At 43.0% G+C, this 12449-nt stretch overlaps 1 protein-coding gene across 4 annotated transcripts in view; it reads left to right on the top strand.

Moving 5' to 3' along the window:
• Positions 1 to 12449, top strand: part of LOC147013748 (ATP-binding cassette sub-family C member 2-like) — an 80214-nt gene that overhangs the window by 31626 nt on the left and 36139 nt on the right. For all 4 annotated transcript variants that reach the window (XM_085850929.1, XM_085850927.1, XM_085850928.1 and 1 more), the window contains 6 exons: positions 3798 to 3943; positions 4108 to 4285; positions 7382 to 7636; positions 11013 to 11078; positions 11260 to 11397; positions 11631 to 11777. In XM_085850929.1, coding sequence (XP_085707055.1) covers positions 3798 to 3943; positions 4108 to 4285; positions 7382 to 7636; positions 11013 to 11078; positions 11260 to 11397; positions 11631 to 11777 — 930 coding nt within the window. The remainder of the gene's footprint in view (positions 1 to 3797; positions 3944 to 4107; positions 4286 to 7381; positions 7637 to 11012; positions 11079 to 11259; positions 11398 to 11630; positions 11778 to 12449) is intronic.

Genomic DNA, 12449 nt, shown 5'->3' with positions numbered 1-12449 from the left:
CGGCAACAACTCCTCGATGTGAAGAATCCTGTGTTGCGTATGTTGTGGAATTTATTTTCTTACTTTTAGTTAACCTTTTTAACCGACTCGATGTAAATCCTGTTACTCAAATGAAAGCCACAATTAATTCACTGTCCACAACGTGAAAGTACATACATTACATCAGAGAGTTTTATTTTAACTTGGTACCAAGTAGTACAACCCACTGAGATTGTATACATCCACAATGATTGCACTCAAACAAGATTACATTTTCTGGCATTTATGTGCTTTTATGGGAGAGTGGAGGTGGCTGATAAGCCTTAGGCAAAAAGAACTCCAACTGCAATAGGTGTCTTCTAGGTGAAAAGCGAATGACATAATTACGGCAAAAGTTGCTGTTATCAACCAGGTCACTTTGTTCCATAGCAAGACATTCCTTGTATCAACATTTAGGTCAAAAGACTCTTGGCTGAAGGGAAGCATCACTGACATCCAATTTGACTTACAGCATAAAAATTAGATTTATAAAGCACCAGCAACAATTATAATTGAGAGTACATTAATATAATTATTTTCTCCCACACGTACATGAGAATAAGTTCAATTCGATCTTCTATTGTTAGGTTCGAAGCCATCTTAGATCTGAAAGAAAAAGAAAAATATAAAATTGTATATTTGGAAAAATGCCGATGGATCCAGGCTTTTGGGACACCCTGTATACATATATATATATATATATATATATATATATATATATATATATATATATATATATATATATATATATATATATATATATATATATATATATATGTCTCAAAAAAGTTATGGACGGATTATGACTAAACTTGGTGGATGAGTTTGGTAGGTGACAAAAACAAGCCGATTCGATTTTGTTTCATGTCCGAATCCAGATCCGTCCAATCAGTGGGATACAAAACATAACCTGTTCCACCTGGTGGAGGTGTGCACTCTACTGAGTGCCGTTCTCGTTTTCTCTGCATACAACATCACTTGATGAATGCCTTCTGTGAAAAGTTGTGAAATTTTTCTATTCACTGGGAAGGATTTGCAGTGTTGTACAATATTTCACTAAAAAAAAAAAAAGTATTTTAGTGCTTATCCCAGGTTGTCCTGAGGGCAATGAGAGTTAACCACAAGGAATGGAAATGCACCTCATGCAGACCATATCCCTCCATGATGATCACTAATGAGCCAGCTGGGTTATTTTTTTTTTACAATTCAAGAGGAACATAATCTTGAGACGAGCGGCGTCGCTTTTCCCTCTGCAGTCAGCAGGGCAATGACGAATAAATGTGTCACTTTTCAATGAGCTTCGATCTTGTGAATAATCCCATTATTCATTTGTAATTGATCACTGGCTTTTTTGTTGCAGACCTGACGCATCAAAAAGTTACGTATATGGAACAAAAGTTTCAAATGGAATGCCAATTTAAATTCCATTAGAGCATTTAAATTGTATCAGATGTGGCAATAATTGCGAATTGTTGCCCCCACCTTGCCGGCTTGATGACTGAAAACGCCATTTGCATTTTTGCCACCTTCATCCCCAACCTGTTTAAAATCCTGTACACGGACAGGGCAACTTGATGGTTTTTTTTTTGAAGTTCCAGGGGATTACAATCCAACTCCTTTATACTTCTGTATTCAGCCAGTACCCAGTTTGTAGAATAAACTAAATACCTTGAAAAATAATAAATGTATCACGTGAAGTCTACAGGACCTCCAGTGCTGCTGCCCAATGACGGGACTGGGGCAAAGCCTTCGGGACCCCCACTCTTTGATGACAGGAGGAAAAGCACAGGGTAACCTTACCGGGTCGGATTGCGGTAGTTGTGTGTCAGGGTGGTGCTGAGGTGTCGTACACCAGACGTTGGTCTACTCAGGTTAACCTGAGGTGATCCCTTCGGGTGGGTGCCTGGAATGTCCTATCCCGAAAAAAGGATGATCACCTGTCTGTTATCATCTGAGCTCAAGCGTTTGGACATCGGTATTACAGCACTCTCTGAAGTTCGAAGACAGAATAGTGGTGAGATCATGGCGGATGGTTACACCAACTATTGGTCTGGTCGCTCTGGTGGTTACCATGCCCAAGGAGTTCCTGTAGCTGTGTCCAATAAGCTGACTCCAATGATAATTAAGGTAATACAAGTCAACGCGCGTATTATGAGACTAAGGATCCGTCACTCCTTGGGTCTCGTTTCCCTGGTCTCTGTTTATACTCCGACTGAGGCGAGTGATCTCACCGTGAAGGACGCATTCTACGCCACGCTCGAGTCTGTGGTTTATCAGTGCCCCAGGCGAGATACTCTTCTCGTCTTACGGGATTTCAATGCATTGACTGGAGCTGATAGGGATGGTTATGAGACATGTGTTGGTCCCCATGGGTCTGGAACTGTGAACCAGAATAGCACTAAGTTCCTTGACTTTGCAAGAAGTCATGGACTTAGGGTGGCTGGTTCATGGTTTCAGCACTCACAAAGCTCATTGCTGTACTTGGTATTCCAACGCTGGTCAGGTGGCAAACAAGATTGACCATGTGCTCGTTGATGGTTGCTGGAGGATGATCCAGAACTGCATGGTCTACCGGAGTGCTCAGTTCCTCAATACTGACCACCGGCTAGTTGTAGCAACTCTTAAGTTGCAGCTTAAATCCAAGAGAATGTTACCAGCATTCGCTGGATATTGGCAAGCTCAGGGATGAGAAGGTCGCTGGGAAGCTCGCGAACAGGCTGATTGGGGATTTGGGGGTCTGCACGTTTTGGGGAATCCTGAAGAATTGTGAAATTCCTTCAAGACTACCATCCTTGATGTTGCCGGTGGCTGTCTTGGAACCCACCATCACATGAAGAAGAACTTTGTCTCTCAAAGGACCAGAGTCACAGGGCGAGGCTTAATGGCAGAGCTGGGCTGTTTAGGGAGTTGAGGTGTAAAACTGGGGTGCACTGAAGGTGGACAAGGAGGCCTACGTGTGAGGAATCTGTGAAGGGGTGGAGAAAGCATCACATGCGGTAAAGTGATTCACATCCTGCTTACAGAGGAATTCATGCATTGCGTTCTTCCAAGCCCATTCCTCGATGTACAGCAGTTGGAGTGGTGGTTGGTAGGCTCTTGATGGAGGAGTCTGAAGTGAAGGCTCGCTGGGCCAGTTATTTGACCCACCAGCTGTTGAGTTGGACATCAGGGATGTTACTATTCCTATTGCTGACCCTCCATTAAACTGTGAAGCACCTTCATTTGTGGAAACATAGGCTGTGGTGAACCGGTTGAAATGGGGGTAAAGCTCCAGGGATCTGTGGCATCCATGTTGAACTTTTCAAGTCTGGTGGAAATGCCGTACTCATGTCGTTGCATGCAGTTCTGTGATCTGCCTGGAACACAGGCATCATCCCAACTGACTGGAAGAGGGGCCTTGTTGTCCCTCTCTGGAAACGGAAGGGTGATTGCCAAGACTGCAACAACGACCGAGGGGTGACGCTGCTCTCAGTGCCGGGCAAGGTCTTTGCATGGAAAGATCAAGGGAAGTACGGAAACAAATGGTGAACGGACCTTCGGGGAAACCCATCCCCCCCTCTCTCCAGGATGCAGTTGCAAACGTCAATCATCGACGAACTCTGCTCCAGCCAATGTGAGCTCGAGGTGAAGATGATGAGCCGAGCAATGGGCGTTCGGATTAACCGTGACGTCATCATATATATACACATACACACACATAGATATGTATGTACATAGATTGACAAAATAAATTTCTTTAACTTGTGTTGGTGTTTACATAATGTCTAATACCTTTTCAGGATCCTGTACTGAGCAAACAGAGGCCAGAAAAGAAGTCCAGCCTGTTGAAGGCATTGTTTCATACGTATTATCGAACATTACTTCATGCAGCTAGCTACAAACTCGTCTACGACCTCCTGACCTTCGCAAGCCCACAGATCCTCAAGTGAGTGACAATTCGCACACCCATTGGACCCAATTAGCTGATGCTCCATTTGATTAATGTGATTGAAGGTCTTAAGGCGGGGCATGCAGAATCCTCAGGTGTTTGATTTACTCTCGCTACCTGTTGCTTCGTGGTGAGTAACACTTTTGAGTTGTTGTTCACAGGTTGATGATATCGTTCACCACAAACCTGAGTATTCCAGCATGGCGTGGGTACTTTTATGCAGTGCTTATGATGGTATCAGCCATCCTGCAGACCCTGTTACTGCAGCAGTATTTTTATCACAGTTTTGTCCTCGGCATGAATATCCGTACGACCATCATCGGAACGGTCTACAAAAAGGTACGAACAACCTCTCGAGACGGAATGGCTTGTTAGGCAACATTTAAGATGCAATGGCTTTCTTTGTGTTTCCTCGATAGAATGCACACTTAACGAATTTGAACGACTCATCTCAGTCTCGAGAATACTTCTGCTTTGTTTCTAACTGGCAGAAGATCATTTGTGACAGAATATGCTTATTACCAGCTTGAGCAGTTAGCACAAATGGAACTGCAGTTTTATTTCTTGTATGTGTACAGTCGAGGCTCACAGAGGAGCGAGAACAAAGAATGGGCCAAGATTCAACAGAACAAAAGGTACAGGAGAAAGAAAGAGGGGAAACGTACCAACAGCACGGTTGAGGGACAAAATAGAGACTTGGACAAATAAGGGATGTGTCATGTGGGGAAGAATGAAAAGTATGGGAGGATGGGTGGGGTGGACAAGATGGACACAGAGAGGCAAACTCTCAGGAAGGAAAAATTGAAAATTTGGAAGGGGATGGGTTTGAGGGGGGTTGACGGGGGTAGAAAAGATCATGGTTTTGGATGAAGGATGATGTGAGATGGCGGTGAACAGCAGTCTTCATGATCTGGGGGAAAGAGAAGCAAGGCTATATCAAGAAGTGACGGATGGGATGCAGATGCTAAATTGTGATGTCATACGCCAGAGAGATTCCCACAGGATATCTTGCACGTGTTAAGGAGGTGAGGAGCAGCGAGGAATAACCTGAGTTTGCCGAGACACCATCTTTCTCGTTGGGCTAGTTCTACTAATTTCATCTTCCCAGGACAAGCCACGACAACAAGTTTCCTTTTAGGGTTGTGGAGAAGCTTGATGCCAAGAAGCTGCAGCAACTGTCGCTTTGAGAGTGGCTCGATAGGACAGAATATTGAGGGTATTGAGATACATCGATTCCTATCAAAGGCAAAAATCTTTCTCTTTTTGTTTGTACGCGTTATATGCACGGCCACATCTTTTCAGTTACAAACTCCAAACTCAGGGTACAAATACAACTTTATGTGGGGGGTAACATAGGCAATGTGCCCGCTGCCTCGCACAGGGGTGTAGGAGGGGCAGGGAGGCATAAATTCTCTATGTGAATGTGTACCGTGTAGCGCCATCTGGTGGTGATGGTAGAGTGTATTACAATTTCCTTTTTAACCTGGGAAGCTCTTCGGACAGGTAAATTTGTCCTCCCTTCCTTGTCCGATCCTTTCGTGAATGGTTTAAAACGGAAAGTTAAGGTGATGCCAATTTGGATTTATGTAAAACGAGAAAGCGCCCTCCCGTCCCGCCAACATCCACTTTGGGGAATAATAAAATCGGGCGGTGTAAGGAGCAAGGAGGGGGACACTGTTAATGGGATATTCATCACAGCTTTTTTATATGTGTGACATCCAGTGACAACATGGGACAGCTCGTCTCGGTTAGGTTGAAGTACATTTTCCGTGTGGTTTGTCACCCAAGGGAGATGTCAAGGGAATTTACATCAATTAGAAAGAGAGCACCAGTTCTAGAACATTCCCTTGAGGAAGACCAAGGGAAGAGCAGATGTGAATAAACCATCACAGTCACAGGACAATACTCTGCTCACACTGATGAAGTATGAAATATTGTTTTATCATCGTACATTTGAAAAAAGAAACCAGATATTTATAATTATATATATATATATATATATATATATATATATATATATATATATATATATATATATATATATATATATATATAATAAGTGAATGGGAGAAGATTGATGACTTCATGTTTGCAGTGATCATGGTTTATATTGTTTTATCCATAATTGGGAGAGCATTGACCAGTTAGTAGTTGATAATATAATTAACACTAACTGCAGTTTCTGCCCACTCACCTCGAAGTTATGTAGCCTGGGTTCACGTCGTCCTCTTAAAGCTTTGTTAGAAAAGGTGATTAACTTGTCTCAAGGTCACAACATGATCAATGGTTTGTTCTTAAACCTGAAGGAGGAGGAGGAGATTGGGACCATACTCTGTGCAGAGCGTTGGTGCTGCTTAAGCGGTCTCCTTGGCTATTGGGCACAATCCTGGACGGGTCGCCACTCCGACACAGTGTGCCACCAAGCTGGCACTCATTTTTGCCGACCTCGGAAGGATGACAGGTTGAGTTAACCCCACCTGGTGTTAATTCAACTGCTGAGCGGGATTTGAACTCAGGACCCTAGGATCCCAAGCCCACCACCCTAACCATTAAGCCAACATCAGGCATTTAAACCTGAAGGAGTCATAAATTTAACTTATTTATTGTCTTCATTTAGCGAGACATCTATATATTACTCAAACTCTCATCATGTATGTATGTATGTATGTATGTATATATACATATATATATATATATATATATATATGTTCCCGAAATACAGTCAAAACGTTACACGATAGCACAAAATTTTCGTGGCACCTTACTCACTATTCTCCTGTGGTGTGCAGTATCAAGTTTCATTGAAATTGGGCAAAGAAAAAATTAGTGAAAAATCAATTTCTGATTCAGTCAAGTCCTCTTCAGGAGAAGTTGATTAATGCAAACAACCTCAGCGGTAGAGTTCGCTGGAGCTATCTTTTTTTTTTCTTGAAATGATTTTTTTCATCAAGCGCTGTCACAACGGGAACCCAACGGGTTCATGGGTCGTCTCGTTAAACATAAAAAGGAAATCACTTGTTTCTCTGTGATATCCTGACTGAGGATCTTATGTCGGGACAGTGGTCTGCTTCCATAAGTGGTGAACACCTGCCTTATCCCATAAGTGGTCGACACCTCCTTTATCCCATAATTGGTCGACACCTCGTTTATCCCATAAGTGGTCAACACCTGCCTTATCCCATAAGTGGTCAACACCTGCCTTATCCCATAAATGGTCAACACCTGCTTTATCCCATAAGTGGTCAACACCTGCCTGCTTCCATACGTGGTCAACACCTGCTTTATCCCATAAGTGGTCAACACCTTCCTTATCCTATTAGTGGTCAACACCTTCCTTATCCCATTAGTGGTCAACACCTGCCTTATCTCATAAGTGGTCAACACCTGCCTTATCCCATAAGTGGTCAACACCTGTGATTCTCTGCTCTTTCCCAGGCATTGGTGATGTCCAGTGCTGCGCGCCGGGCCTCCACACTGGGTGAAGTTGTCAATCTCATGTCAACAGATGCTCAGCGCTTCATGGATGTGGCAACTAACATACAGCTCCTCTGGTCATCACCTCTGCAAATAATACTCGCGTTGATCTTTCTCTGGATTGAGCTGGGTCCAGCAGTCCTTGCAGGCTTGGGTGTAATGGTCCTGCTTATCCCGATCAATGCTCTCCTCGCGAATAAGTCTCGTGGGTTCCAGGTAAGGTTTTTTTTTACTCCACTCAATCATACTTGTACTGATCATAATGGAAGGTTGTGGTTGAGACATTCATAGTGGTATTCAGGATGGATTTGTCAGAAATCAGAAGTGCACGTATAGCCGTCAATATATTATGTCGGTATACGTGAAGACGTACTTTCGGTGCAACAATGTATAATATACTGTGTTATAGTTGTAATTCATTTCATGATTTAATTCCTGGTTTGATTCCCGACCTGACAATAAAGTCAACCTGATGTTTTGTTGGGCGGGTACTGCATCAGTGAGTGTGCCATTCTTCTGAGTGAACGTTAAACCTGCTGTTCTGTCTACTACCCTTCGTTTGTAGACATTAAAGATCCCACAGTACCTTTCAAAAGGATAGGACATCTGCATCAGGTGCCTTAATACCCTGGCTAAATTCCATATTTCTTCCCCGAATGAGAATTCCATGGGAAACACCTGATGGATGACTTGACCCAATGTTGACTATGAAAGTCTTCATGGCCGAGTCGTCAGCACTACAGATGCCCGTTGCTTCCAATGCTGGCAGAGGAGTACTCTGCTTAACCTCTCTCCGTGGGACGGCATACACATTGATGCCTAACCCCGCATGCAAAACACCAGAGTGACAGTTCAAACGTGGGTCGAGATTCAAACACAGCTGGCAAAGTAGAACGGCACTCGGAAGAGCGTTTACCTCTGCCAGGTTGAACAGTTTACGTTTTGTATCCCACTTACAGGCTGGATCTGAACCAAAATCGAATTGGCTTGTTCTTGTCACCGAACCAACTCAAATTCACCGGATTTTTAGCTCACCTGGAATGTCGTTCTGGGGAGATTACGGGATGGCAATTCGTCCATCCATCAATCCGTCCGTCCGTCCGTCCACAAATCCTTTCAATTTCTTCTCTTAAACTACACACGCCATTTCAATGAAACTTTACCATAACGTTCATCACCCGTGATGTACCAAAGTTTTTTCATGGCATTACAAAAAACAATCAGGGTCTAAGCGGGCATAAGGGGGGTTGCCCTCCAAAATATGTACTTGCTTTATTCTCTGAAACAACACACAATTTCGATGAACTTGACCACTGCCTTCATCACACATGATGTACCAAAGTTTGTTTACGGCATTAAAAAACAAAATCCATTGGTATTTACTTTCTTCTCCGTTACATATTTTGTGGGTCATCCATGCCCACCAGTGGTTCCCTGGATATCTTATCCAGCCACAACCAGGTGAGCGCCCAGGGGTATTGCCCGTATGTTTTTCATAACCCGTCTACAACTTTTTGAGATATCATGGTATTTATCGTCTTTGGCCATCTTTCTCAATTTTAGAAATTTTGCCTATTTTGAGCTTTTTACCTCAAAAATAATTGATGGTTGAATTCGGAAAACTGATATGAAAATCCTGTTGAAATTTCAAATCAATCGCATGGAAATTGTCTGGTGTTGCCTGGTGTTGGCGCAGTGGTTAGGGCAGCGGCTTGGGATCCAAAAGGTCCTGAGTTCAATCCCCGTTGAGCCACTGAATTAATACACCAGGGGGTTCACTCAGCCTGTCATCCTTCCGAGGTCGGCAAAATGAGTACCAGTGTACTGGGCCGGTGTATACCCCGGTTAAAATAGGTGTACCATATCCCTGTGTCGTAAGAGGCGACCAGGGTTGCGTCAGGAAGGGCATCCGGCGTAAAACATGTGCCAAATCACTATGCGGATCATACGGATGATCCGCTGTGGCGACCCCGAATGGGAACAGCCGAAAGAAGAAGAAGAAGAAGAGCATGGAAATTGTCAATTTTTAAATTTTGGCCGATGTTGACCTTTTGGCAGATGTTGATCTCAAAAATAATTGGTGGTTGAATTCAATGACCTGACGTTCAAATGCTCTTCAAATATCTAGTCAAGCAGATGAAAATTGATGATTTTTACGAAACTTGGCCAGTCCAAATTGACCTTTTGGCCTATGTTAACCATTTTGGTCGACCGAATGTTAAGAACCTTCGATGCCAGACCATCGCAGGGTCAGTGATCATAATCTCCGAAAAATTTCAGAACGATCGGCTGAGCGGTTTGGGCTGGAGGCAAGCGGACTGATAAATAAATAAACAAACAAACAAATGAAATTTCTCGTTGAGCAAGGAATTTCTGGAATAACTTTATCATATCTCCATGATCTCTGAAAAAACAAAAACCTGAAAAATCATTTTGGTTCTTATAAGTCGATAGTACTTCTGTTTAATGAGTTATAGCACTTAGTTTGGTCATGATCGCTGAAACGGTGTAGCTGCTACAGGGTAAACAAACACACAAACAAACAGACAAACAGACAGACAGACAGACAGACACAGAATGACACACACAACTGACCAACATAATTGCCGAAATCCGAAGGATTCCGGCAATTAACAAACGGAGGCGATCAACATACTTTGGTACATACACGGTGATGAACGTCCACCTTCGGTGGGGGAGGTAAATTGGATAACTTTTTAATTAAGGGACACACTGTATAACAAAAGGGTTACAAATATGTCGCTCTTGTTGTTTCCTCCAATGTTCGATGATTATAAACATGACCCAAAACGATGGGATTACCACAATTACTTTCTTCCCAATTATTACCTCTGCCACCGAAGGTGAAGGAGGTGATGTTTTCACCATTTCTGTCTGTTTGTCAATTGCCGGAATCCTTCGGATTTCGGCAATTACATTGGTCAGTTGTGTGTCATTTGTTTGTTTGTTTGTGTGCAGGATATCTCAAAACGTTGTGGACGGATCCAGATTAAATTTTGTGGACAGGTCCGGTGTGTGACACAGACAAACTGATAGATGTTAGTGAAGATCCGGATCCCACTACTAGAAATTTTAAAGTGATTCTTCACCATTAAGAGCTGAGGCCAAAAATGATATATAGCACGATATCTCAAAAATATAGTGGACCCGGTATGTTCTCGTGGATCAGGCTTTGTGTGGTGGCGGTGGGCGCTCTGCCAAGTGCCCTTCTGGTGTCCACCTGTGAACTCACCTCCATATTTTTCTCCAGTCTTGATTTTTACTTCAATCCTGTTAGGTAAACGTAAAGGTAAAGTTTAATGACATTTCATATCATCTCTGATTCCTGCCAATCCTTTCCACCCACACTTTGTTCACCTGCATAGCCCATGTTCACCTGAACTCCAAAACTCTCTAAAATTTTCCAGTGTTCAGTAGTTTGTATATGCAAGCCTATCATATCCCATTACGTATACCGGCAATCCTCATACGATAGTTTGTTTTTGTGGGAATGCTGATAATGACAGTGCTAATGGTAACTCGTTTATATAGGTATTGGGAACATTGTGTGTAACCTTTGTCCCTCCCCCAGGTAAAGAACATGAAAATCAAGGATGAAAGAATCAAAATGATGAATGAGATCCTGAATGGTATCAAGGTAAAAGATTTTTTTGTTGATCTTCGAGGGAAGTGACATTGAAGAGATTGTGGAAGTTGATCCCACAAGAGGGGAAAACATGGACTAAATCAGCTACGCAGGTTCAACGAAGCCTTAGATTCATTTCAATCGTGCCAATTTCTAAAACTCATCACGTGACATTTTCCAACCTGACTTTCAGATCCTCAAGCTGTATGCATGGGAACCTTCCTTTGGAGAACAGGTCACGAGTGTCCGGAATGGGGAGCTGGACGTCATGCGTAGCTACAACTACCTCAACTCTGTCTCCATCTTTCTCTTCACCTGCGCCCCTTTCTTGGTTAGACTCTTTCGAATTCAACCAATTTCTGGTGCTGTTGACAAATCTCATTCGTTTTAAGGCCAATCAGGTGAAGTTTCACTGTTGACCATACACATCTCAAAAAAGTAAAATTGCACAAAAAACTTTCTTTCAATTGTTTTCTGTTGAAATGCACAAAAATTATGGACAGTGTTTTAAATTCTAAACAGTTCCTATTTGGATTCAGTTGATAAATTTTTCACCTTTGGCAGGTATCTTTAGCCAGCTTCGGTGTCTACTTGGCAATGGACCCTAACAACAGTCTGGATGCACAAAAGGCCTTCACCTCGATCTCCCTCTTCAACATCCTGCGCTTCCCAATGGCCATGCTGCCCATCCTCATCTCTTACATCGTGCAGGTCTTGTCCCGTTTCCCCTTCCTTTCCTTTCTTTAATGTTCGCATGTAGCAGAAAAGGAAGATGTCATCTTGACATATTTGGCAGCACATGCAATGCCCTTTGAAAACGAGGGGTGGATAGGGGTGTTCGGGTTACCCGAACCGAACCCGAACGTCATTCAAGGAAAACAGAGAGAACTCAGTAATGGCATTTGTATCAAAAATTATTTCACAAACAATGTGCACAACTCATGTCGACACTAAAATGATGGAAAGTATTTTATGGACAGTATTTTAAATTTGTCAAACCTGTCAAAACAACATTGTCAAACCTGGTGTTGGTTGAGTGGTTAGGGTGGTGGCTTGGGATCCTAGGGTCCTGGGTTCAAGCCCCATTGGCTGCTGAATTAACACCAGGTGGTTGACTCAGTCTGTCATCCTTCTGAGGTCGGCGAAATGAGTACCAGTGTAGCAGCCAAAAAGGCTGCACACGAAGGGAAGGGGTATCAACGGATTTATTAAATCTGGTATTGGTGTGGCGCAGGCATGATGGGCCGAATGGCCAACTCCTGCGCCTTACTTCCTTGTAAATCCTTGAAACCCATTTGTAACAATAAATTCGTGCTGTTGCGGTTCTGCAAAACCGGCACTCCACCGAGGCAATGGCACCCAACATATAGTGATCCTAAGACA

Source organism: Eptatretus burgeri, chromosome 13 (assembly GCF_056783735.1).
Source record: "Eptatretus burgeri isolate ZD-2024b chromosome 13, Ebu_testis_v1, whole genome shotgun sequence".
In the NCBI taxonomy this organism is placed as follows: Eukaryota; Metazoa; Chordata; class Myxini; order Myxiniformes; family Myxinidae; genus Eptatretus; species Eptatretus burgeri.
Note: the sequence above shows the minus strand (reverse complement) of the source record. Positions and strands in the feature narration are given on the sequence as shown.